Below are 27,589 nucleotides of genomic sequence, written 5' to 3'. Positions count from 1 at the left end.
ATTGTTGTTTCTTGCGGGACTGCGACATTGTGGCGGACAGATCGGACCCCTAACTGACATTTTTGACACTTTTGGGGGGACCAGTGACATTACTACAGTAATCAGTGCTAAAAATATGCACTGTTACTGTAATAATGACATTGGCAGGGAAGGGGTAAACATTGTGGGTGATCAAGGGGTTAAATGTGTACCTAGGGGAGTGATTCTAACTGTGGGGGGCGTGGCTTGTGAAATGACCATAGAGATCTGTGTTCATTTATAGAAAGATCACAGGGGCTCTATGATCATCCCAGGAAGAAGGACAGTCGGCTGTGTTTACAACAGCTGACCGTTCTCTCTCAGCGGGGAATGATCATGGGTGTCAGGCGGCAATCAGAGCCGCCTGCCCACTGCATCGGCTTGCCCAAACATCCTGCGCGCAAACGATGTATAGTTACAGCCAGTAGTGTATTTAGGTTTTGTGCTGCCCTAGGCCCGACTAAACTCAGGCACCCCTAATTTAAATATGACCCACACCTTCCTGTAAAGGCCACACCCTTTCCTATCTATGACCCGCCCTGCCATCAGTGCAGCCTCATCAGTTCCCATAAGTTCAGCTTCATCAGTGCCCATCAGTGCAGCCTCATCAGTTCCCATAAGTTAAGCTTCATCAGTGCCCACCAGTGCCCATCAGTGCAGCCTTATCAGTGCTCATCAGTGCAGCCTCATTACTGCCCATCAGTGCAGCATATCATTGCAGCCTCATTAGTGGCCATCAGTACAGCCCTATCTGTGGCAACCAGTTCAGCCTCTCAGTGCCCATTAGTGCAGCCTATCAGTGCATCATATCAGTGCCCATCAGTGCTGCCTTATCAGTGCAGCCCTATCAGGGCAGCTTATCAGTCCTGCCTCATCAGTGCCCATCAGTGCAACATATCAGTGCCCATCAGGGCAGCATATCAGTGCAGCCCCATCAGCTTTTTTGCTGCCCCCCAGCAAAGTGCTGCCCTAGGCCTGGGCCTTGTTGGCCTAGGCCAAGATACAGCACTGGTTACAGCGGTTCGAGCAGCAGCGACTGCCTGCCGCAGTAAATATCAAAAACAACATACTTACCTGCTCTGGGCAATGGTTTTACATAGAGCAGTCCGGATCCTTCTCTTCTCGGGTGCCACGCCGGCACCCCTGGCTCCCCCCTCCTAACGGGTGCCCCCAGAGCAAGCAGCTTGCTCTAGGGGCACCCAAGCAGGCTCGCTCCTGACCCATGGCTCTGTGTATACATTCACACTGGGGGTGGGGGGCTGCTGCACAAAGAAGTTTTTCACCTTTATGCATAGAATGCAGACCTTTTTCAGTCATGCTGCTTTTGGCTGGCTTCTGTTACACTGGCCGAATGCCGCCTGACATTCAGTCCGTATGAATGGGGCTTTATTTAACGCTAATCAGCCCTAATTAGCTCCCTAGTCTCATTCTCTCCTCAACTATTATTTTCCTGCTGACTTTTTAAAATGTTTCTAATTTGATAACTGTTAATATTATTTTTTTGTTTTATTTTGTAATATTTTCTCACATTTTTTTATATATTTGCTCATTTCCTATTTTATAAAGTGCAAAATTGGGGGGGGGGGACAAACACTTTATTTCATTTGCAAATAACTTTGTAATGCTTTGTACCCGAATCATAATTTTAGTGTAGTTTTAAACAGGACAAACTACAAATAAAATGTGCATGTATTACCTTGTTATCTTTAGTAATGACAAAATTATTGCCAAATAAACAGGTCCATAGCAGAAATGTAAAAATTGCTCTGGTCTCCCGGTATCCTTCTTTGATAACATCAAGCAAATCCTAAGAACATATGTATGGGCGAACGAAAAACCTAGGTGTAACCACACAACCCTAATGCCCCGTACACACGTACCGATCGTCGGCCGACTGATCGGCCGTCTTTTGTCCCCGGGCTGTCCTGTCCGCTGAAAAGTGCAAAAGACTGCACACGAATTTTGGCCGCCGACTGCAGAAGTGATGCCATGTGATGGTTAACTTTCCCTGTGTTTTTTCTTCTCTGAGCATGCCCAGTCTTGCAAATCGGCTGTCTGTCGGCCGAATTCTGTACTGACTGGCGAACAATCGGCCGTTCTGGTATGGCATACAAAAATTTTAATGCTTGCACGACAGATTCTGTTCGGCCGAAAGTGCGCTGTCGGCTGTCGGAAGCATCATACTAACAAGCCGAAAATCGGCCAATCGGTCGTCGGCCGAATCTTTTCGGCCGACAATCTGCACATGTGTACGGGCCTTTAGGCACCTTTCACACATGCGGACCGTTCAGATACGCCTGTCCGTTTTTTTGGCAGATCTGAATGGTCCCCCCAGGCATTCCTATGGGGCATCGGATGTCAGTGGAGACATGTCCGCTGACATCCGATCCGTCAAATCTGGACGGATGGAAACCCTATTTTCCATCCTTCCAGCGGATGGGATCGGATTTGAGTGGACCTACGGTCTGTTCCCATCCAATTTCCCCCATAGAGATGCATGGGGAACTGACAGCTGTGTCTCCGCACACAGAGCGGAGACACAGCTGTCATCCTCCTGTTCAGCGGGGGATCCTCCGCTGAGAAAAACGGACTCCGTTCGAAGGATGGAGTGTGTGAAAGGAGCCTAAGGGTTAATCTATGTGTATATGCCATTGTGTGTGACTTGCTGTTGACCAATGTGATTTTCATACATGTTTTTTTTACATTTAATAAGGCTAATCAATTTTTCAGCCTATTCATACTGCGTGGGACTATATATACCTATCTTTGAACAGCTTCTTTTCTGATTAAGGGGTAGCCCCAATTATAACAACACAAAATAACAAACTTGCAGAGGAACTCCACCCAAAGGGAGAAGTTTTGCTTGTCTGCCTCCTCTCCCGCTCCTCTTTACGTTTTGGCAGTTTATTTTTTTTTACGGGGGAGCAGGTACCTACTTTTGACAGGCACCCAGGGGATCTGAGCCCCCCTCCCCCCTTTCTCCGCAGCTTTCTGGGACATGTCACAGGTCCCAGAACCCTGCGGGACCATTTACAAAGCACAGCGTGGCTCACTCATGCACAGTGGAAAGCTGGCTGTAAAAATGATAAGTAGTCACAGCCGGCTTCACAAAGTAAACATGGCAATCTCTCATTTGATATTAGGAAACTTATATTGCTTATTAAAATTTGAGCTGCTGTGCATATATGCTACCTTTTTTTTTTCTCATCTAGCAATTAATAATCCCAGTAAGTATTGACTTATTGAAGACCTGTGACCTTGGTGTGGCTGATAAAAACCTCAATTAGATTGCAGAACACAATAAGCCAGTTTCTTTCACTGCACAAGACATCAATATTGTGTCTCTGAATTCTAATTGGTTGGGTACTTGGTTGTCAGGAGCAGCACCCCTGCAGGTAGTACTGTATGTACTGCACAGTGCTTACCTGATCTGAAGGCAAGTAAAGGCCTCATGCACACTGGACGTTTTTACAGCTGCGGTTTTTGGCGTCAGACATTTTGTTCTGCAGCCAGTAAACTCCCCAGCATGTTATCCTAGGTGTCCATGCACACACAGGCTGTTATCAGCAGTTTTTAGCAGGGTCGTTTTACGGCTGTGTGTATATATATATATATATATATATATATATATATATATATATATATATATATATATATATACACACACATATATCTATAATATATAATGCATGAATTATAATCTAATCAATAATATAATTTTATTATATATATTATATATTAAATAATAAAATAATATTATTGATTCGATTATAATTCACGTGTTTGTGTTTCAAATTTATCACATCTGGGATGTCTACTAGAGTCTTGTTTTGGTCAGGTTTAAGTCAGTAATTACTAAGAATTGTAGGCCTATAATACATAACGCCAAATTTCCATGAAAACACTTGTACCGCTTTTGGTATGTAATTCCTGACATAATCATACCGCCAGGGAGGTTAAACAAATTTATAGACTGCCATAGCTGACCACCACCTTGGTTGCCTGGTCATGTGTGACTTCCATTCTGAATCACATACTGGGGATATGTATGCAGCCAATAAATCTGCATATAGCTCCAGGTCAGTAAGGAAAGTCTTATGACAATAGGATTAAAATGACAGGCAGATAATGACCCCATTTTCAGATGGAGAAGTTAACAATGACAGCTTGTATATTTTTCTCAGTATTTAAAGTGAATAGCAGAGAAAGTTACCCCTGCAGTGGGGCTCCCCCTGGACTGCAAGGATAAAATGCAAATTTTTGTCTAGGGGATCAGAAAAAGCAGTTATTCTCATCTTTATCCCTCACTACCTTGGAAGTTGGGACTTTACTTTCTAATGATCCATTTGTTTTCGCAGTGCTTAACAAAATGAAGGCAGCCATTACAGTTACAATACAATTTGGTACAAAAGGAATCAGAGGGCCCTGCTCGTTAGAGCTTACAGTCTAAAAGGGAGGGTCAATTGATACAAAAGGTAATAGCTGTGGGGGATGAGCTAATGGAGAAAGTGAAACAGTGTATTAGTTAGAGGCTGGATAGGCTTCTTTAAAGAGAAGAGTTTTCAGGGATTGTCTAAAGATGGGTAGATTAGGAGACAGTCGGAACAGATTGGAATAGGGAGTTCCAGAGGATGGGAGAAGCTCTGGATAAATATTGGAGGCGAGCATGGGAGGAGATGACAAGGGAGCTAGAGGGCAGGAGGCCTTGGGAGGACCAAAGAGAGTGGCTTAGTTAATATTTTGAGATCAGGTTAGTGACGCAGCTGGGGGCAGAGTTGTGGATGGCGTTGTAAACTATTGTTAGTACTTTAAATTTTATTCCTTGGGTGAGTGAAAGCCAGTGGAGGGATTGCCAAAGAGGGGTGGAGGACACTGAACAGTTGGTAAGGTAGATGAGTCTTGCAGCAGCATTCATAATGGACTAAAGGGGGGATAATCTATGAAAAGGTAATCCAATGAGAAGGGAGTTGCAGTAGTCAAGGAAAGAGATAACCAGGGAGTGAATTTGAAGCTTGATGGTGTCGTTGGTTAAAAAGGGGCGTATTCTAGAGATGTTGCGGAGGTTAAGGTGGCATGATTTGGAAAGAGATTAGATGTGGGCCTGAAAGGACAGCTCAGAGTCCAGGGTTATCCCTAGCACCCTGGCATGTGTGGAAGGACTGATAGTTGTGCCATTAATCTTGACAGAGAATTCAGGGAAAGGGGCACGTGGGGGAGGAAATATTATGAGCTTGGTTTTAGATAGATTCAGTTTGAGGAAGTGGTGTGACATCCAGGCTGATATTTCTGTTAGTAAATCAATGATGCGGAAGTAGACTGATGGGGTAAGCTGAGGGGTAGAGAGATAGATTTGGGTGTCATCAGCATAGAAAAGGTAGTGGAAGCCATGGGAGGCTATCAGCTGACCCAGGGAGGAGGTGTAGATCTAGAATAGAAGAGGTCCAAGGACAGAACCTTGGGGGTACCCAACGGTAAGAGGATTTGGAGAGGAGTAAGTGGAGTTGTAAGTGACACTGAAAGTGTGGTGAGATAGGTAAGATTTGAACCAACAGCGAGCGCAGCCACGGTGACCAAGTAAATTGAGTTTTTTTTTGAGGAGGGGGTGGTCAAATGTATCAAAGGCAGCGGAGAGGTCCAAGAGTAAGAGTATAGAAAAGTGACCATTGGTTTTAGCTGTTAGTAAGTTGTTTGGGAGATTCTGTGGAGTGCTGCTGGCGAAATCCAGACTGAAGGGGATCAAGAAGGTTATTCTCAATGAGGTGATTGCTCAGTCGGTTGTAGTCTAGACATTCAAGGAGTTTGGAGGCAAAAGGGAGTAAGGAGATGGATTTTAGGTTGTTAAGATTGGTGGGGTCTGGGAGTGACTAGCGCATGTTTTAGAGGGTTGGGGAAGATGCCAGTGGAGAGGGAGAGGTTGAAGATATGAGTAAAAGAGTGTAGGATAGAGCCAGAGGATGACCATAGTATTTCAGAAGGAACAGGGTCCAGGGGGCAGGAAGTTAGGTGGGTGTAGGAAAAAAGTTTGGTGACTTCCTCTATAGTAGCTGGGTTAAACAAGGAAATTATTGATTGTGCAGGGGGACAAGGAGTGTAAGGTGAGGGAGATATCTGTAGAGTGGATATCTTGTCACAAATTGTATCAATTTTATTATTGAAGTGATTGGCAATCTTCTGGGCAGTAAGTAAGTGGGTGGAGGTAATGGAGGACGAAGTAGAGCGTTAAAAGAGTTGACGGGGACTGTGTGAGAGGGTGTTAATGAGAGTGATAAAGTAGGTCTGTTTGACAGTGTGGAGGCAGGAATTTTATTTTTGGAGGGCAGACATTTTATTAGCTGAAATCTTTCTGTGACTTAGTTTTACGCCAAAGACGCTCAAGAGCGCGGCTACGTTTTTTGAGGCTCCTGGTATTGTCTGTCTGCCAGGGTTGTACCGGTCAGGGCCTGAATTTGTATGTAGTGATGGGGGCCAAGGTATCCAGGGTGGATGACAGTGAACTGTTGTAGACAGAAGTGGCAAGGTTGGGGCAGGACAGGGATGAGATTCTGTCATAGAGACAATTTGTAGCAGAAAAAAGAAGCCAGTGGTTTAGATGGCAAATGTTTCTACAGATAATTGTTTGGTAGTTGGAAGGCAAGGAGGAGGAAGACAAGGAGAGACTGAAACTAATAAGGGGGTGATCAGAGAGAGGGAAAGGAATCTTAGAGAGGTTGTGAGGAGTGTATAGGTAGGAGAACATGAGGTCAAGGCAGTTGCCATCAGAGTGAGTAGAAGCGTGTGTCCATTGTTTTAGGTCAAAAGAGGTGGTTAGGCTCAGAAGTTTAGAAGTAGCGGGAATTTTAAGATTAACAGGGATGTTAAAGTCCCCAAGAATGATTGTGGGAATTTCAGAAGAGAGAAAGGAGGGTAGCCAGGCAGAGAAGTCGTCAAGGAAGCCTGATACCGGTCCAGGAGCCCGATAGATCACAGAAATTCTCAATGAAACCGGAGAAAATAGACGAACACAGTGAGCTTCAAATCAGGAGAGGGACAGAGGGTGGATGAAGAACCTGAAAAGTGCTTTGAGGGGAAAGGAGGATTCCAACCCCACCTCCTTTCTGTCCACTAGGCCTGGGAGAGTGAGTCCACAGGAGGCCACCATAGGAGAGGGCAGCAGGAGAAGGAAAGTCAGATTCTTGAAGCCAGGTCTCAGTAATTGCAGGTAGGGTGAAGGAGTTTGTGATAAATAGGTCATAGACAGAGGTGAGTTTGTTACAAACAGAGCGGGCATTCCAGAGGGCGCAGGAGAAGGGGAGGCTGGTTCTAGGCAGAGGAGGAATAGAAACCAGATTGTTTGGATTTTGGCAGTTGTCAGAGGATAGGGGGTGCCAGGTATGTTGGCCAAAGGTAAATGATGATGGTCCACAATTTGGGGAAATATCTCCAGAGGTTAGGAGAAGCAGAAGGGTGAGAGAGGTGATATGGGATTGTGACTTATGTGGGGGGACACTTCCCTGTGTCCTGGAGGTTTTATTGGTGTGTGGATTCAGAATTAGCAGGAGTTGATGAGTGCAGTAATAAGGTGAAGACAGGAGTGGGGGTGATATATATAAGCTATGGGGCGGAGAAGAGGGGTAAAGGAGAGTGAGTGTAAGGAGAGAGGATGCAAATATGAGAAGGAGAATTAGAGAATGCATAATACAGAGTGGTGAGATTGAGAAGCAGACTGAATGAGAGACGAAAAAGTTGTATAGAGAATCAGGTCATCTGTAGTCTGTTTAGTGATTTACAGTTGCCTGCTGTGGATTTGCGCTTTGCGCATTCGTGGAAGTGCTGAGCCGAAGTGTAATACTTATTCCAATATTAATACTTTATCTAAGATGATAGTTGCCAATGCAATACCTGCCTGTGCAACCCCTGCCTGTGCATCCCCTAGAAAATGCCTACATTTATACTGAGTTGGGTGGGGGTATTGCCAATTAATTAATTAGGATTGCATAGGAGGAACACATGGCTAACAAAACAAGTTCTCTAACCAAAGGCAGACTACAAGAAACAGCAAGAGAGCAGGGTTATAAAGATAAGCAAATGAATGTAAACAATAGCAGGAGTCCTTGTGAAGGACTTTCATGTGTGCATTTGATAGCAGGACTGTCTGCTCACTGGAAGTAGCAGGTATTAAAGCAAACACATAGAGATGGTGGTGTGGCATCAGCAAATAGGCCCCTCCCGATGCCATTGGCATTCCCTTAAAGCAGGGTTCGACAATCCCCGGGCGCCAGGTCGCATTTGCGACTAGAATTAGCGACCTGGCACCTGGGGTGCACTGCAGGAGATGTCCTGTCGCTTTGTGCCCCCCCCCCCCCCGAGCGCTCGAACTACGGCATCATCCAAAAATTGAGGCCCCGGCTTTTGGGCCTTCTTCACGGAGATGCTGCCAATGGGGAACTGGCGCCTCCTGTGGTGGCCGGGAGTATTACAACTCGCAGTAACTAGCAATGCAAGGCATTTCTACTGTTTGTTCTAAATGCCAGCCCTTTTCCTTCCCAAGAGGTGGAGAGACGGAAGTTTTTGCAGTCTTCATCTGGCGCCCTTTTGTTAAAGGTAAGTGTGCAGGGAGTGTGGTTATTATTTGATTTTATTTTTAAATCCCATTTTACACCGCTCTCTCCTGGAAGTTCAAGGATAATGTGTTTTACATATTTATGCACTTCTGCAAAAGAGTGTAAGGGCTCTTTCACACGGGCGGTCCGATCAGATCCGCCTGTCAGTTTTTTAGGCGGATCTGATCAGAAGCCCCATTCAGTCCTATGGAGCAGCGGATGTCAGCGGTGACATGTCCGCTGACACGCGCTGCCATCCGCATCCGATCCTGTCTGTGAAATCCGGACGGATGGAAACCTATTTTCCATCCGTCCTGGGGATCGGATCTGATGGGATCGGATGAGAGCGGACAGGCGGTCCGCTTTCATCTGATTCCCCATAGAGAGCAGCGGGGCTCTGACACCTCCCTCTCCGCACACAGAGCGGAGACGGAGCTGTCATCCGCCGGCTCAGTGGGGATCGGCGGATCGATCCCCGCTGAGCAGAGCACGGTCCGCAACGGAATGCGGACTGTGTGAAAGGGGCCTTACTTTAAAAATTGCATTTTGTAATCTCCTTGCAATGTGTTGATCTTTTATTTTGCATTAAAATCCCTTATTCACAATAAGAATCTTTTATGGAAAAAAATAAAATAAATTATTATTTTTCATCATCTCCCTGCCCTGCCATGCCACACAGCCGATGGCCCCTTTCACACGGGCTTTCTGATCAGGTCCGCCTGTCAGTTTTTCAGGCGGACCTGATCGGACCCTTCAGTCTCTATGGAGTGGCAAGCCATCCGATCCTGTCCGCCAAAAACAGACGGATAGTGGTTCTATTTACCATCCGTCCAGTGAATCGGATTGGATGGCATCGGATGGAAACAGACGGTCCGTTTCCATCTGATTGCCCCATAGAGGAGAATGGGCTGCGTCTGCATAGCAGAGCAGACAGGACCTGTCATCCACCTGCTCAGCGGGGATCAGCAGAGAGATCCCCACTGAGCAAGCGGATTCTGCTTAGCGTAGGCGCCCGTGTGAAAGGGGCCTAAGGTGGCATATGTTACTCTTGGTCACTGGATCTCCTATCGCCCCAACCTTGCTGCACTGTTTAAATTTAAGATCGGTTATTTTCGTCATTGAAAATAAAGCTTTGTTGTTAAAAAAAAAAAACTGGCTCCTAACTTTTTTAGCTGGCTCCTAGATTCCAAACAAATTTGTCAAGCCCTGCCTTAAAGTGGAGCTCCAGCCTATTTTGCAACTTTAGTGATTCCTGGAGCGCTCGCTATGCTGATCAACAATTGGGCATTTTCAATTTTTTTCAGGGTTCCCTTACTTTATTTTCAGGGCATTTTTGATTGTACTTCCTCCTTCTCCCCCCCCTCTGTGGCCATGGCCACCGACATCACTTCCGCCTTTGCATTGCATCCTGGGAGCTGTTTGTCATCACTCCCAGGAGGCTGGAATCAGGAAGAACTCCCAGACCACTCCCTGGAATCAGGAAGGACACAGCAGATTACACTGCGGCTTCAGATGCCCACATCTAAGATGGCTGCGCCCAGACAGCATTTTTAAAAGTAAGATTTTGACTAATATCCAATACTGTACACCTTGTAATGGTGTTGTATTGTATGAGAATAGCGGTTCTGTAAAGGGCGAAGGATTAGTATTATAGGGGTATTTTTATTAAAAAAGGTATTTGAGGCTGGAATTCCGCTTTAACAACGTGTGTGGCACGAAATTAGTTCGGAGGGGCTTATTTGCTGACGTCACCATCTCCATGTGTTTAGAGTGGTTGCCAGTTGCCATCACTGTAAGTGCATTTACTGATGTTTTACTATGGTTTTAACATTTATAGGGACCTTTGTAAGTCAATAAATAGTAAACTATATAAGCTTTTCTGGGATTCTTGCTGGTGGGCTTTTTTAAACCCATTGTGTTGTTTTGGATTCCAGTCCCTAGTAAACTGGTGCCATTTAATGAGGATGACGAGGTTCGAAATATGGATTGATGCTTAATAAAATCCTCCATCTGGTGAGTGCATGTTTTGGGTGAAGGCTCACATGTGAAGTTATCTCTATGCACCTGGTGATACCTTGTTGATATTGTATTGTGCCTTAATACCTGCTACTTGCAGGTGAGCAGACAGTACTGCTATCAATTGCACACGGAAAGCATTTCTCTTCACAAGGACTCCAGCTATTGTTTACATTAATTTGCTTCTAAGAGTATTAGGCTTCAACATATTGGCTTTTTTGGCAGAATTAGTGTTTTCATTCTGTAAAGCGCTGCACATTTTTTGGACTGATATTCCAATGTACAGTATGTCTACCATGGCATTAGATCACATTATGCAGAAACGGATCACTGCAGGATATCCTTGTTAGAGCAGTTGGTTTTACAGTATGTGCATTGTAATATCCTCCCTCCCTCCTCAATGTCTCCCTGATCATTTGAAGCACACCTTCATTTTTAGTTTAGATCTTCTGTAAGACTGTAAAAGGATTTGCTGACATCATGACTTTGTAAATAGCAGACGTATTTTGTTTCACAACATCAGAGAAATGTAGAGCTAAGGTCTGTACTTTTACAGCAAGTTCAGCTGTCAAGGAAACAAGATTAGCTTGTCTGGCAGCTTAAAGGGACAATGGCGTTTGTATGGGATATAATATGCTTATTGTTTTCTACAGAAGTGATACTGAAATGTTTCTTGTTTAATAATATACAGTATACAAACAAAAAAACAATCGTCATGGGACTTTAAATGAGGCAGGTTGGTAAAAAATTGCATAAAGTACATAAATCGATCAATTTATTGGAAAATCATATTTGAACATTCCATAATCATAAGAGTACATGATGACAGTTTCCATAATGATTGAAACATATATTAACTAGTTACCGACCGCCCACCGCAGATGGGCAGGGCAGCTCGGCTGTGCAAAATCACGTATATCTACGTGATATCTACGTGATATCTACGTGATTATGTGCAAGCGATCTCTGTGGTGTGTGCGCACCGCCGGAGCCGTGCCCCCGCTGTGATTAGACACAGCAGGAAGCGGGCCGTGGGAAAAGCGGCGGAGATCGCCGCTGGCCTCCCGTGATCGTCAGAGAAACTGACAGAAGACCCGCCTGATTATGTAAACAAAGTAGGCGGGTCTTCTGTCACACAGGCAGAGAGAGATCAGGAGTTTCAGCTAAGCTGAAACCCTGATCTCTCTGTGCCTGTCACAGAGCACCCCCCCCCCCCACAGTCAGTAAGCATTGTTAGGCATACATTAACCCCTTTGATCACCCCCCCGTGTTAACCCCTTCCCTGCCAGTGTAATTTATACAGTAACAGTGCATATAATTTAGCACTGATTACTGTATTTATGTCACGGGTCCCCAAAAAGTGTCAAAAATGTCAGTTAGAAATCCAATCTGTCCACCGCAATGTCGCAGTCCCGCTAAAAATCGCTGATCGCTGCCATTACTAATAAAGACAAAAAAATATCCTGTAGTTTGTAAACGCTATAACGTTTGCGCAAACCAATTAAAATACGCTTTTTGGGATTTTTTTTTTACAAAAAACATGTAGCAGAATACAAATTGGCCTAAACTGAAAAAAAAAATTTGATTTTTTTAATTTTTTTATTGGGAATGTTTTATAGCAGAAAGTAAAAAATATTGTGTTTTTTTCAAAATTGGTGCTCTTTTTTTGTTTATAGCGCAAAATCTAAAATCCGCAGAGGTGATTAAATACCACCAAAAGAAAGATCTATTTGTGGGAAAAAAAGAACATCAATTGTATTTGGGTACATCGTTGCACGACCGCGCAATTTTTCATTAAAATAACGCAGTGCCTAATCTCAAAAAAATGACCTGGTAATTAAGGGGGTAATACCTTCTGGAGCTGAAGTGGTTAAAATTAAAGAGCTAATGGAGCAGCATTTTAAAAATAAAAGGAGACAGTACAGATACAATAAAATTCAAAACAAGACGGTTTGGAGGGCCCTGCTTTTGAGAGCTTAAATCTTAACTCGCAATAACTTGAAAAAAGGTGCGACTTGCAGTGTAAAGGTTATGTACAATTTAAGACTGCCTTACATGATCATTTAAAGCACTGCTACACTGAAACCCATGTCATTGTATGTTTAAATGAAGAAAAATGCAACTTACAGCAAACTAAACAATATTTTTATTTTCCAAAAATAATCCATACACACCCGTTACTTTATGGCCCCGTAATGGATTTTTCATGAAATCCTTTCTCTGTGTTATTCTGCCTCCTTGTAATGTCCTTTGTGAGCTCCTGAACCTCTTTATTCCCCCTCACTTCTGTTTTTTTGGAGCAAGCAGTGCACATTGGTTGCTGTCTTGTCCACCACTGCTCTATGCACCCTACAAATCCAATAGTCCACAACCCCTAGTCTATCTTGGGGGCAAGCAAGAAAGGGTGGCTACATTCCTACACATAGTAGAATTATAGAGAATGAATGTAGTCACCCTCTAACAGGAAGTCAGATCACAGCAGCAGAAAAAAAAGAAATTTGGAGATTTGGAGGAGCAATAGAAGATACCCTTTGTGAGTTTAGCAAGACTGAATAGATTTTTTTTTTAAACCAGTCTTTAGTGTCACTTTATTGATGACGGTCTTGACTTTATTTCTCTGCATATACAGTATATAGAGGCCATAACACCCAGACATATTTGACGTATACTCTTTTCTTGGTGATATGACCGCTATCAGCAATGGGAAATGTGCACTGGTAATTTTTTCTGAGAAGAAAGTTAAAGTAGAGCTAAATGCTACACTTTTTTTTTGCTTTGGATTAAGTAAGGGAGAGTTAAAACCCCATCAGTATTTTTTTGCCATCAGTTTCCCATTGGGGAGATTTCCCTTCACTTCCCATATCTTTGCTACAGTCAAAACACATTTGGCTACATAAGGCAGTTGCCAAGAACACAAATGAGATCTCCCACCTAGATCTCTATTCCAGTATCTTCAGATTCACCTCTTTGCACAGACACTCGCCCCAAACCTGACTTTTTAAGTGATTGTAAAAGCACACAGTTTTTACCTTCATGCATTCTATACATGAAGGTAAAATACCTTCCGTGTGCAGCAGCCCCTCTAATACTTACCTAAGGCCCCGTCTCAATCCAGCGACGTCCACTCTTGATTGGCTATTGGCAGCAGCGGGAGCCAATCTGGAGATGGAGGGGGCGGGGGCAAACCGTGCTCTGTGTGTGAATGGACACACAGAGCCTCGGCTAAGCTCAGGTGCCTCCATAGCAAGCTGCTTGCTATGGGGGCACCCGACAGTAGAGAGAAGCCAGGAGCTCCGGAGTGGGACCCGAGAAGGGGAGGACCCGGGCCACTCTGTGCAAAACCAGTGCACAGAGCAGGTAAGTATAACAGTTACATAGTTAGTCAGGTTGAAAAAAGACACAAGTCCATCCGGGTCAACCAAAAAAACAGTAAAGAAAACCCAACCATACAATCCCATATACACAATCCTATACTCACTGTTGATCCAGAGGAAGGCGAAAATAAACCCCAGCAAAGCATGATCCAATTTGCTACAGCAGGGGAATAAAAATGCCTTCCTGATCCCCCGAGAGGCAATCGGATATTCCCTGGATCAACTTTACCTAAAAAAATTTTAGTACCCATTTATATTATGTACAAACAACATGTTTGCTATTTTAATGAAAAAAAAAAAAAAAATGAAAGCATTGCAATCACATTAAAAGCTCCCACCATTTAAAGGGTAAGTTCACCTTTTCACAAAAATGAAAAGGTGAACTAACACTCTACACCATGGGTGCTCAACTTGTGGCCCTCCCTCTTTTGCGTCCCATCATGCCTTTGACTTTGGTAATCATGCTTGTAATGGTCAGCCTTGCAATGCCTCATGGGACTTGTAGTTCTGCAACAGCTGGAGAGCCACCGGTTAAGCACCTATATTCCCTTTGCCCTACACCCACCCTAACCCTCTAGTCCCTGCTGCACTTACCAACGTGGGTGATTAGTTGTCACTGCCTACGCAGCTGTAGCAACGGTCCAGCGTTACTCTATTTCCCCTTTTTTCTCAAGGGCTTCTTGGACATATCAGATACATTGCGATTGGTCTAAGAGGTCAAACGCTAGCATGTGACTAATTAGAAATGCTCTTCTCTATACCGGAAGTCTTAAAGTGGTTGTAAAACCTTACATAAACCCAGTGAAGGGACTATCCCCAGGTGATACACAGAGAATAAATAAATCCTCCTACATAAGTTGTACCTGTCTATCTGCAGTCTTCTCTTCTCTACATCTATTCAAAGTGCTGAATTTATAAAGCTTGTCTAAACTGTCAGAAAAAAAGTGGTCGGGGGCCAAAGTACACTGTATCAAATAATAGAAATGTTTACAGATTACATACTAGTGAACCCTGTACACTGCCATACATGCTACTGACCCCTGTAGACTGCCATTCATCCTACTGACCCCTGTACACTACCCTACATTCTACTGACCCCTATACACTGCCCCATATAACACTGACCCCTGTACACTGCCCCACATACTACTGACCCCTGTAAACTGCCATACATCCTACTGACCCCTGTACACTGCCATACATCCTACTGATCCTTGTACACTGCCCTACATCCTACTGACCCCTGTACACTGCCCTACATCCTACTGATCCTTGTACACTGCCCTACATCCTACTGACCCCTGTACACTGCCCTACATCCTACTGATCCTTGTACACTGCCCTACATCCTACTGATCCTTGTACACTGCCCTACATCCTACTGACCCCTGTACACTGCCCTACATCCTACTGACCCCTGTACACCGCCCTACATCCTACTGACCCCTGTACACCGCCCTACATCCTACTGACCCCTGTACACCGCCCTACATCCTACTGACCCCTGTACACTGCCCTACATCCTACTGACCCTTGTACACTGCCCTACATCCTACTGATCCTTGTACACTGCCCTACATCCTACTGATCCTTGTACACTGCCCTACATCCTACTGACCCCTGTACACCGCCCTACATCCTACTGATCCTTGTACACTGCCCTACATCCTACTGACCCCTGTACACTGCCCTACATCCTACTGATCCTTGTACACTGCCCTACATCCTACTGACCCCTGTACACCGCCCTACATCCTACTGACCCCTTTACACTGCCCTACACACTACTTACACTGGCCAGAACTCAGACCAGACAGTCGAGCCAGTATTGAGCAAGTCAGCTTGCCATACCTGTTAGGCCAAAATTGAGCAAGTCAGCCTGCCATACCGGTTATACTGCCTTCATGAGCGATTCCCGCATCAGACTGGTCAGCCAATTACTTCCCAAATAGGAAAACAATTGTGAATGAAAGTGAATGGCAAGTTTTTCACTGAAGCTAACTTTAAAGGTAGGTTAAGTTTATATTTTTATAATGCCATAATTATATTTTTAGGTTTTCTTCCTGCCAACCCTTCTTTATTCAGGGCCTTGCTAGAATTTCAATAAAAAAAAAAAAAAAAAAAAAAAAAAACTTTGATCTCTTCTATGTCATTCAGGTAGACCTCCCCCTTCCTGACCAGGCCTTTTTTTTGCTATTCAGCACTGTACTGTTTTAACTGGTAATTATGCGGTCATGCAACACTGTACCCAAATGTCATTTATATCATTTTTTTCACACATATAGAGTTTTCTTTTGGTAGTATTTGATCACCACTGGATTTTTTTTTTGCTATATAAACAAAAAATGTTGAAAAAAAAAAAAAAACTTTTTTTCTTTGCTATAACATTTTGCAAACAATCTTTCTTCACAAATTTAGATCAAAATGTGTTCTGCAGCATTTCTTTGGTAAAAAATAACCCAAATCAGTGTATAATATTTAGTCTGTAGGAAATTTATAGTCCACAAACTATGGTTTATATATCTGAAAATTGATCAATCCTGAAGTACTGATGGCCTATCTCATTTTTTGAAGCCCGAAAACGCCAGCATAGTACAAATATCCCCCAAATGACCCTTTTTTTGGAAAGTAGACAGTCCGAGCTATTTAGTAAGAGGCATGGTGAGTTTTCTGAAGTTGTCATTTTTTTGGAAAGTGATTACTGTAGTAATGTCACTGGTCCCCCCAAAAGTGTCAAAAATGTCAGTTAGGGGTCTGATCTGTCCGCCACAATGCCGCAGTCCTGCTAAAAATCGCAGATTGACGCCATTACTAGTAAATAAATAAATAAAAATGACAGAAATCTTTCCCCTAGTTTGTATAATTTTTGCACAACCCAATCAAAATACACTTATTGGGATTTTTTTTTTACCAAAAGCATGTGGCAAAATACAAACGGGGCCAGAAAAGATGAAAAAAATTGATTTTTTTTATTGGGATTGTTCTATAGCAGAAAGTGAAAAATACAGCTTTTTTTTTTCAAAATTGTCACGCTTTTTTAGTTGATATTCCAAAAACCGCACAGGTGATCAAATACCACCAAAAGAAAGCCATTTGTGGGAAAAAAGGACGTCAATTTTATTTGGGTACAGCGTCGCACGACCGCGCAGTTGTCAGTTAAAATAACGCAGTGCTGAAGTGCAAAAAATGGCCTGGTCATTAAGGGGGCAAATCCTTCCAGTCCAGAAGTGGTTAATTGGCTGTCGGGTGCTGCTGCCGCCATCACCACTAAGGGAAATGGAAGTTAAGCCTTGTGGCTACTACATATGAGAAGCGCGCTGCACTCTGTGAATGGGAAGGAGGAGGGCCGAACTTCCGGTTGAATTTGCTGTTGCAAACTCTGCTGGAAATGGGAGCGGGTACCTGTCACAATCAGGTACCCGTTCCTCCCAAAAGGTGCCAAATGTGGCAGCAGAGAGGGGAGGAGGCAGACAAGCAGAGCTTCCCTTTTGGGTGGAGCTCTGCTTTCATTTTTTTTTTTTTTACTTTTTCTATTTTTAAGAGTTTTTTTTTTTTTTTCAATACTGTCCACAGTTATTCAGTGTCACCATAGTGACATTGTACTACTCTGGAGGGGGGGGGGGGGTCAGGGAGGATTTTTTTTTTTTTTTTACACTGTTATTGCTTAGATTAGTGATGATCACTGTTATTAGCAAAAGTTTTAACTATTATTAATATTAATAAGGATTTATATAGCGGCAGCAGTTTACGCAGCACTTTACAATATTAGAGGGAGACAGTACATATACAATACAATAAAATACAAGAGGATTAAGAGGGCCCTGCTCAGAAGAGCTTACAATCTAACTATCATAAATACCTTTCATTCGTGACAGCTTCCTTACTATTGTGATGCTGTGATTGACAACAGCTAATAACATGCTACAGGGTGCTGTGATTTGCCCAGGTACCATGTGGTAGCTTGGGCCAATCACAGCATCACAATAGTAAGCACGCTGTCATGAATAGAAGTTTTGCTTACACTTAATTATATGATTGGTCATAGAGATCACATGATACCTGGCCACATACCTTCCAACTTTTTGAGATGGGAACGAGGGACACCTTTTAGCAAAAGTATGTAGGCATAGGACACACCCCCTGCCACGCCCTCTTAAAGGAGAATTTTACAAAAAAAAATGATTGGTTAAACCCACAAGTGCACTATTATTTCTTTATACTGGCTTTTAAAATTTACAAATGCAGCAATTTGTAAACTAGATAAAATATTTAGCACTGGGAAACACTTTTTGAACAATATAATGTACATTTTGTATACAACTATATAGATCAGACCAAAATGAGGGAGAAATGAGGAGAGACTTTGTTCCAAATCATGGACAGTCCCTTGAAATTAGGGAAAGTTGGGAGCAATGTGGCCGCTGTACTGAGCACCATGGAATCAGCGGTCCCAGGATTGCGCCAGTGCTGAGAGATGTAGCAGTATGTGTTTTCCTGTGGGTGTGCAGCAAGTGGCTAGGTCATATTCTGTGTGTATAAGGTCTTCAGCATAGTCTATGAGAAAGCTCAGACAATTAGGCCACACCCACACCTATATTCTGGGATCACATACAGAAGGACAGGCACAGGTAGAGTGCAGGCGGCCCCATTACTCTGGGTTCAGACACCTGATTGGCGGGGACCTGCAGGGGGCGCTGTGACTTTCAGCTGACGCTGGCGGGTTCCGTGTTGCTGTTGGAGTCCCGCCCCCTCCCGGAATAAACACGGTGTGCGGTGACTTCCTGCTTCTCTTCCTCGGTCCCCAGTCCCTGGCTTCCCGGTACCGTAGACCGAGGGAAAGCCTCCCCGTTCTCCCGCCCAGCATCCTATAGAGCGGCTGTCCCTGTATGTGAGGTCCATGGCTAGGAGGGCACTCCTCCCCCTCCTCCTTCTAATCACAGAGGGGCGGGGCCTGCAGAGATGGTAGTGAGGGGGCGGGGGATCCGGGGACTCCGGGCTGAGCTCCTCCACTACTCGGCTCATCATTCATTGTGGGGAGGGAGGGAGCGGTGATCCCCGGGGGACAGAGTGTGGCCCTGGCTGTCAGATGGTATGGGGCCCCTGTGTGTAGTGCCGGTGTAGTGTGGAATACTGTGATCAGTGCCTTAGGGGGATTTCCTATACACAGAGCCGCTGATCCTCATACACCCTCCATGCTGCCTTCATCCTCCTGAGCACCCTCCATCCTCTGCAATGTTCCGGTACATCCGCAACCGCCTGGTGAGTGTTGTTATCCGCATTGTACAATGTTGTTATCTCATAGTGTGCAGCTCCTGGCATGATCACAGCTCGGAGCCCAAGAGCTGACAATCTATAGATCGGAGAATATGTGCCATTATTTCTAGCTGGACCCCGGGCAGAGCGCTGAGCATGGGGGAGACCGCTGAGCCCAGGAGCTGACAATCTACACATTGGAGAAAGGATGGAGGATCAGAGGATCCTCCGCTGGACATATGTGCAAATATTCATAGCTGGACCCCGGGCAGGGCGCTGAGCGACAGACATACACGGGGGAGACCGCTGAGCCCAAGAGCTGACAATCTATAGGTCGGAGAAAGGGTGGAGGATCAAAGGATCCTCCGCTGGACATATGTGCAAACATTCATAGCTGGACCCCGGGCAGAGCGCTGAGCACACGGGTGACAGACATACATGGGGGAGACCGCTGAGCCCAGGAGCTAACAATCTACACATTGGAGAAAGGATGGAGGATCAGAGGATCCTCGGTTGGACATATGTGCAAATATTCATAGCTGGACCCCGGGGAGAGCACTGAGCGACAGACATACATGGGGGAGACCGCTGAGCCCAAGAGCTGACAATCTATAGGTCAGAGAAAGGGTGGAGGCTCAAAGGATCCTCCTCTGGACATAATATGTGCAAATATTCATAGCTGGACCCCGGGCAGAGGGCAGAGCACACGGGTGACAGACATACATGGGGGAGACCACTGAGCCCAAGAGCTGATGATCTACAGATCGGAGAAAGGGTAGAGGATCCTCCGCTGGACATAATATGTGCAAATATTCATAGCTGGACCCCGGGCAGAGCGCTGAGCACACAGGTGACAGACATACATGGGGGAGACCGCTGAGCCCAGGAGCTGACAGTCTACAGATCGGAGAAAGGATGGAGGATCAAAGGATCCTCCACTGGACCCAATCTGTGCCATTATTCCTAGCTGGACCCCTGGCAGCGCGCTGAGCACATGGGAGATAGACATACATGGGGGATACCCCTCTGAGCCCAAGAGCTGACAGTCTACAAGTTGGAGAAAGGATGGAGGATCAGAGGATCCTCCGCTGGACACAATATGTGCCATTATTTCTAGCTGGACCCCGGGCAGAGCGCTGAGCACATGGGTGACAGATAGACATGGGAGCTGCTGTTACCTGTCATAGGATGTGTCTATCCAGTCCCGAGATTTACACAGCTCTGTCACCTAGCAGAGCCCTGTCTGGCATTGCAGGAGACCTGAGCTTTCCTAGCTACAGTTTAGTGATGATGACCATACACACTTCAGTAAATGATCAATCTTATCTGGTAGGAATAATCAATCTATAGCCACTATATATGCCTTACAGGGGGAAATGGATTTCTATTGATCGCTGAGATATGATTGTAAGTCCGCTAAGTTCCCACTATCATCTCATCATCTGATGGATGGAGATAGGATTGTATTCATGAACAATTCATCTCAGTGCCACCAATCCATACAAAGCTTTGTCCGTCCTGGGTAATCGAATCAGATCTAAATTGAGTCTAAAAGGATCAGAAGGGAAGTCCTGGCAGTTCAGCTGTTTGTAAATTGGATTGTTTTGATTGATATGCACATTGATTGAAATAAAGAAAAATAATTGAAGCATGTGTGGCCATCGGAGCACTTCCAGGCCCTGTCCCGCCCCCAGCCTATCATTGGTCAGTAAAAGGAGATGCTGCACAGCGGTTAGCCCATCTCTGTCACTCTGCTTTCTCCTCCTGTCAGCAGGCTCTCTGCAGTGCAGCACACCTAATTGGCTGCTTGTGCTGCCTCTCCCTCTCTAAGACTAAGCTCTGCTGTGCATGGGGCTGACACCAATTAAAAATCCGGTACTCACACTGCTTACAGTTTAAACATTTATGTTGCATTCACACTTGAGATATGCTTTTTTTTTTTTTTTTCCAACCACATAGGGCATCCCTTGCATAGGCTGTCCTACACATGGCAAATGCACCAAAGCAGCTCAAGTCCCTTTTTTTTTTTTTTTTTTTTTTTTTTTTTTTTGGAGCCCAAAAAAGCACATTTTATGTTGCATGTTTTTTTTCCAACTTTTGTGTGACAAAATGCAGGATTGCTAGCAGTGTTTGGAGTACCATGAAGGAATAATGGCGCTGCAAGCAGGATGCATATTTTGCAGTTTTTTGCGCACATCTGGAAACATTGCGGGAACACTTAGGTGTGAATGCGTCCTTTACGATGTCAGCGCTGCATTCATTTGTCTTTTATGTCACACAAGGTGAAAATCACATCATTTGGAATTTGGTAACCAGTGGCTGTGCTGGCTTTTGGGGGGGATGGGTATAAATGGGGGGGGGGGGGGGGCTAGGATTGTATATTTCTTGTACATTTGTCAGATATGAAATCACAAGCAGTCTGCAAGATTAAGGGACTTGTGGATGGCATTCCCCTATACAAGCCATCAATGGTTTCCTGCACTCTGCTGTGTAGATGGATTGCAGGGTTCTTATTGTTTATTACTGTGTGTACGGGGCTGCAGCATAGGTTGGTGCCATGTGTCAGAGACCTTGGCAGAGGTGCTGGGCATGGCTGTATTGCAGTGCTGTGTTGTAGATTGCAGGCATTGATGTTTGCTGGGTGACAGCTATTCCAGGTTCACTCCAATGCATTGACAAGTGTCACCTCTTCATTAAGTCATCATAGAGGTGGGAAGCTGTTAGGGTTGTGGCTTTTTGTTTTCATGTGTAGCTTCCAATAACAACCCTTGCTGTGCAGATGACTTTCATGTCTTGTGGTGGTCAAGATAATGATCAATTTTCAACATCTTCCCCTTTCTGTAGTGTGTCCGATTAGCTACTTTATTTGTTTGCCTATTTGTTCTAAGGAGCCAACACATTTTTATTTGGTGTCTCGTCTGTCTACACATTGACTCTGCAGTATGTTAGTTGGCGATTCCCTATTCATTCAGCACAGTAGGTGATGGCAGAAGGCTGTTTCCTTTCTCCATTGTTCTTGGTATGCTACAAACACATGGTAGAGCTCTCCTCTAGCACAGCGCTGGTACAATCAACAACCGCATACTATAACCAACATACACTCAGTCCACGTTACATGTTTGACACTTGCAGTTCTAATGGATCGGACGTCAGTGTAGAGATCAGCATGCCAAGTGTGAGTTCTAATCCCAGTCCTTCACCCTAGTCCTAGATCCTATCTATACAAGAATCCCAGTCCTTCACCCTAGTCCTAGATCCTACCTATACAATAATCCCAGTCCTTCACCCTAGTCCTAGATCCTACCTATACAATAATCCCAGTCCTTCACCCTAGTCCTAGATCCTATCTATACAAGAATCCCAGTCCTTCACCCTAGTCCTAGATCCTACCTATACAATAATCCCAGTCCTTCACCCTAGTCCTAGATCCTACCTATACAATAATCCCAGTCCTTCACCCTAGTCCTAGATCCTATCTATACAAGAATCCCAGTCCTTCACCCTAGTCCTAGATCCTACCTATACAATAATCCCAGTCCTTCACCCTAGTCCTAGATCCTATCTATACAAGAATCCCAGTCCTTCACCCTAGTCCTAGATCCTATCTATACAATAATCCCAGTCCTTCACCCTAGTCCTAGATCCTACCTATACAATAATCCCAGTCCTTCACCCTAGTCCTAGATCCTATCTATACAATAATCCCAGTCCTTCACCCTAGTCCTGGATCCTATCTATACAAGAATCCCAGTCCTTCACCCTAGTCCTAGATCCTATCTATACAATAATCCCAGTCCTTCACCCTAGTCCTAGATCCTACCTATACAATAATCCCAGTCCTTCACCCTAGTCCTAGATCCTATCTATACAATAATCCCAGTCCTTCACCCTAGTCCTGGATCCTATCTATACAAGAATCCCAGTCCTTCACCCTAGTCCTAGATCCTATCTATACAAGAATCCCAGTCCTTCACCCTAGTCCTAGATCCTACCTATACAATAATCCCAGTCCTTCACCCTAGTCCTAGATCCTATCTATACAAGAATCCCAGTCCTTCACCCTAGTCCTAGATCCTATCTATACAAGAATCCCAGTCCTTCACCCTAGTCCTAGATCCTATCTATACAATAATCCCAGTCCTTCACCCTAGTCCTAGATCCTATCTATACAAGAATCCCAGTCCTTCACCCTAGTCCTAGATCCTATCTATACAAGAATCCCAGTCCTTCACCCTAGTCCTAGATCCTATCTATACAAGAATCCCAGTCCTTCACCCTAGTCCTAGATCCTATCTATACAAGAATCCCAGTCCTTCACCCTAGTCCTAGATCCTATCTATACAAGAATCCCAGTCCTTCACCCTAGTCCTAGATCCTATCTATACAAGAATCCCAGTCCTTCACCCTAGTCCTAGATCCTATCTATACAAGAATCCCAGTCCTTCACCCTAGTCCTAGATCCTATCTATACAAGAATCCCAGTCCTTCACCCTAGTCCTAGATCCTACCTATACAATAATCCTAGTCCTAGATCCTATCTATACAATAATCCCAGTCCTTCACCCTAGTCCTAGATCCTATCTATACAAGAATCCCAGTCCTTCACCCTAGTCCTAGATCCTATCTATACAAGAATCCCAGTCCTTCACCCTAGTCCTAGATCCTATCTATACAAGAATCCCAGTCCTTCACCCTAGTCCCAGATCCTATCTATACAATAATTCCAGTCCTTCACCCTAGTCCTAGATCCTATCTATACAATAATCCCAGTCCTTCACCCTAGTCCCAGATCCTATCTATACAATAATTCCAGTCCTTCACCCTAGTCCTGGATCCTATCTATACAATAATCCCAGTCCTTCACCCTAGTCCTAGATCCTATCTAGACAATAATCCCAGTCCTTCACCCTAGTCCTAGATCCTATCTATACAAGAATCCCAGTCCTTCACCCTAGTCCCAGATCCTATCTATACAATAATCCCAGTCCTTCATCCTAGTCCTAGATCCTACCTATACAAGAATCCCAGTCCTTCACCCTAGTCCTAGATCCGATCTATACAATAATCCCAGTCCTTCATCCTAGTCCTAGATCCTACCTATACAATAATCCCAGTCCTTCACCCTAGTCCTAGATCCTACCTATACAATAATCCCAGTCCTTCACCCTAGTCCTAGATCCGATCTATACAATAATCCCAGTCCTTCACCCTAGTCCTAGATCCTATCTATACAATAATCCCAGTCCTTCACCCTAGTCCTAGATCCTATCTATACAATAATCCCAGTCCTTCACCCTAGTCCTAGATCCTATCTATACAAGAATCCCAGTCCTTCACCCTAGTCCTAGATCCTATCTATACAAGAATCCCAGTCCTTCACCCTAGTCCTAGATCCTATCTATACAAGAATCCCAGTCCTTCACCCTAGTCCTAGATCCTATCTATACAAGAATCCCAGTCCTTCACCCTAGTCCTAGATCCTATCTATACAAGAATCCCAGTCCTTCACCCTAGTCCTAGATCCTATCTATACAAGAATCCCAGTCCTTCACCCTAGTCCCAGATCCTATCTATACATTAATTCCAGTCCTTCACCCTAGTCCTAGATCCTATCTATACAATAATTCCAGTCCTTCACCCTAGTCCTAGATCCTATCTATACAATAATTCCAGTCCTTCACCCTAGTCCCAGATCCTACCTATACAATAATCCCAGTCCTTCACCCTAGTCCCAGATCCTACCTATACAATAATCCCAGTCCTTCACCCTAGTCCCAGATCCTGTCTATACAATAATTCCAGTCCTTCACCCTAGTCCTAGATCCTATCTATACAATAATTCCAGTCCTTCACCCTAGTCCCAGATCCTACCTATACAATAATCCCAGTCCTTCACCCTAGTCCCAGATCCTATCTATACAATAATTCCAGTCCTTCACCCTAGTCCTGGATCCTATCTATACAATAATCCCAGTCCTTCACCCTAGTCCTAGATCCTATCTAGACAATAATCCCAGTCCTTCACCCTAGTCCTAGATCCTATCTATACAATAATCCCAGTCCTTCACCCTAGTCCTAGATCCTATCTAGACAATAATCCCAGTCCTTCACCCTAGTCCTAGATCCTATCTATACAAGAATCCCAGTCCTTCACCCTAGTCCCAGATCCTATCTATACAATAATCCCAGTCCTTCATCCTAGTCCTAGATCCTACCTATACAAGAATCCCAGTCCTTCACCCTAGTCCTAGATCCGATCTATACAATAATCCCAGTCCTTCATCCTAGTCCTAGATCCTACCTATACAATAATCCCAGTCCTTCACCCTAGTCCTAGATCCGATCTATACAATAATCCCAGTCCTTCACCCTAGTCCTAGATCCGATCTATACAATAATCCCAGTCCTTCACCCTAGTCCTAGATCCGATCTATACAATAATCCCAGTCCTTCACCCTAGTCCTAGATCCTATCTATACAAGAATCCCAGTCCTTCACCCTAGTCCTAGATCCTATCTATACAAGAATCCCAGTCCTTCACCCTAGTCCTAGATCCTATCTATACAAGAATCCCAGTCCTTCACCCTAGTCCTAGATCCTATCTATACAATAATCCCAGTCCTTCACCCTAGTCCTAGATCCTACCTATACAATGCTTCATGCTTTCATATCGCAGCAGGCAGTCTTTTATAATCCAAGAACATCAAAACTTTTACCAACAAAATGTAGCACCCAATGATTGTAAAAAGTGTGTGCATCTTGCCACTTTGTGTGGTTGTTTTTGGTACCAATCCTAGTACAAAAATACCTTCTACGTTTTTGGAGATGGTAGGTGTAGATTATAATTTTATTTTCATAGAATTTATGGTTAGGATAAAAGAGGGCAACCTTTTAGGAGTATTTATTTTGCTTAACGGTTACCTCCACTTTCGTGAAGAGGAGCAAAAAATAACTATATATATATATATATATATATATATATATACAGTATCTCACAAAAGTGAGTACACCCCTCACATTTTTGTATATATTTTATTATATCTTTTTATGTGACAACAATGAAGAAATTACACTTTGCTAAAATCAAATGTAAAGTAGTGAGTGTACAGCTTGTATAACAGTGTAAATTTGCTGTCCCCTCAACATAACTCAACACACAGCCATTCATGTCTAAACCGCTGGCAACAAAACTGAGTACACACCTAAGCGCAAATGTCCAAACTGGACCCAAATTTTCAATATTTTCTGTGGCCACCATTTATTTTCCAGCATTGCTTTAACCCTCTTGAGCACAGAGTTAACCAGAGCTTCACAGGTTGCCACAGGAGTCCTCTTCCAACTCCTTCATGACGACATTACGGAGCTGGTAGATGTTAGAGACCTTGCCCTCCTCCACCTTCTGATTGAAGATGCCCCACAGATACTCAATAGGGTTTAGGTCTGGAGACATGCTTTGCCAGTCCCATCACCTTTACCCTCAGCTTCTTTAGTAAGCCAGGCATTGGTCATCTTGGAGGTGTGTTTGGGGTCGTTATGTTGGAATACTGCCCTGTGGCCCAGTCTCTGAAGGGATAAGATCCTGATCTGCTTCAGTATGTCACAGTAAATGTTGGCATTCATGGTTCCCTTAATGAACTGTAGTTCCCCAGTGCCGGCAGCACTCATGCAGCCCCAGACCATGACACTCCCACCACCATGCTTGACTGTTGGCAAGAGACACTTGGCTTTGTACTCCTCACCTGGTTGCCATCACATACGCTTGACACCATCTGAACCAAACAAGTTTATCTTGGTTTTATCAGACCACAGGATATGGTTCCAGTAATCCATGTCCTTAGTCTGCTTGTTTTCAGCAAACTGTTTGCGGGCTTTCTTGTGCATCATCTTTAGAAGAGGCTTCCTTCTGGGACGACAGCCATGCAGACCCATTTGATGCGGTGTGCGGTATATGCTCTGAGCACTGACAGGCTGATCCCCCACCCCTTCAACCTCTGCAGCAATGCTGGCAGCACTCATACCTCTATTTCCCAAAGACAACCTTTGGAGATGACACTTAGCACGTGCACTCAACTTCTTTGGTCAACCATGGTGAGACCTGTTCTGAGTGGAACCTGTCCTGGTAAACCACTGTAGGGTCTTGGCCACCATGCTGCAGCTCAGTTTCAGGGTCTTGGCAATCTTCTTATAGCCTAGGCCATCTTTATGTTGAGCAACAATTCTTTTTTTCAGATCCCTAGAGAGTTCTTTGCCATGAGGTGCCATGTTGAACTTTCAGTGACCAGTATGAGAGAGTGAGAGCGATAACACCGAATTTAACACACCTGCTCCCCATTCACACCGGAGACCTTG

General features: G+C 44.4%; 1 protein-coding gene across 1 annotated transcript in view; it reads left to right on the top strand.

Moving 5' to 3' along the window:
* Nucleotides 1-18,618: 18,618 nt before the first annotated feature.
* Nucleotides 18,619-27,589, top strand: part of ATP11C (ATPase phospholipid transporting 11C (ATP11C blood group)) — a 280,200-nt gene continuing 271,229 nt past the window's right edge. Inside the window, exon 1 of the mRNA XM_082262976.1 lies at nucleotides 18,619-19,246. Coding sequence (XP_082119102.1) covers nucleotides 19,220-19,246 — 27 coding nt within the window. The 5' untranslated portion in view covers nucleotides 18,619-19,219. The remainder of the gene's footprint in view (nucleotides 19,247-27,589) is intronic.

Source organism: Pelophylax lessonae (assembly GCF_965119305.1).
Source record: "Pelophylax lessonae genome assembly, chromosome: 7".
NCBI classification, from domain to species: Eukaryota; Metazoa; Chordata; class Amphibia; order Anura; family Ranidae; genus Pelophylax; species Pelophylax lessonae.
This window is presented reverse-complemented; position numbering and strand designations above follow the sequence as displayed.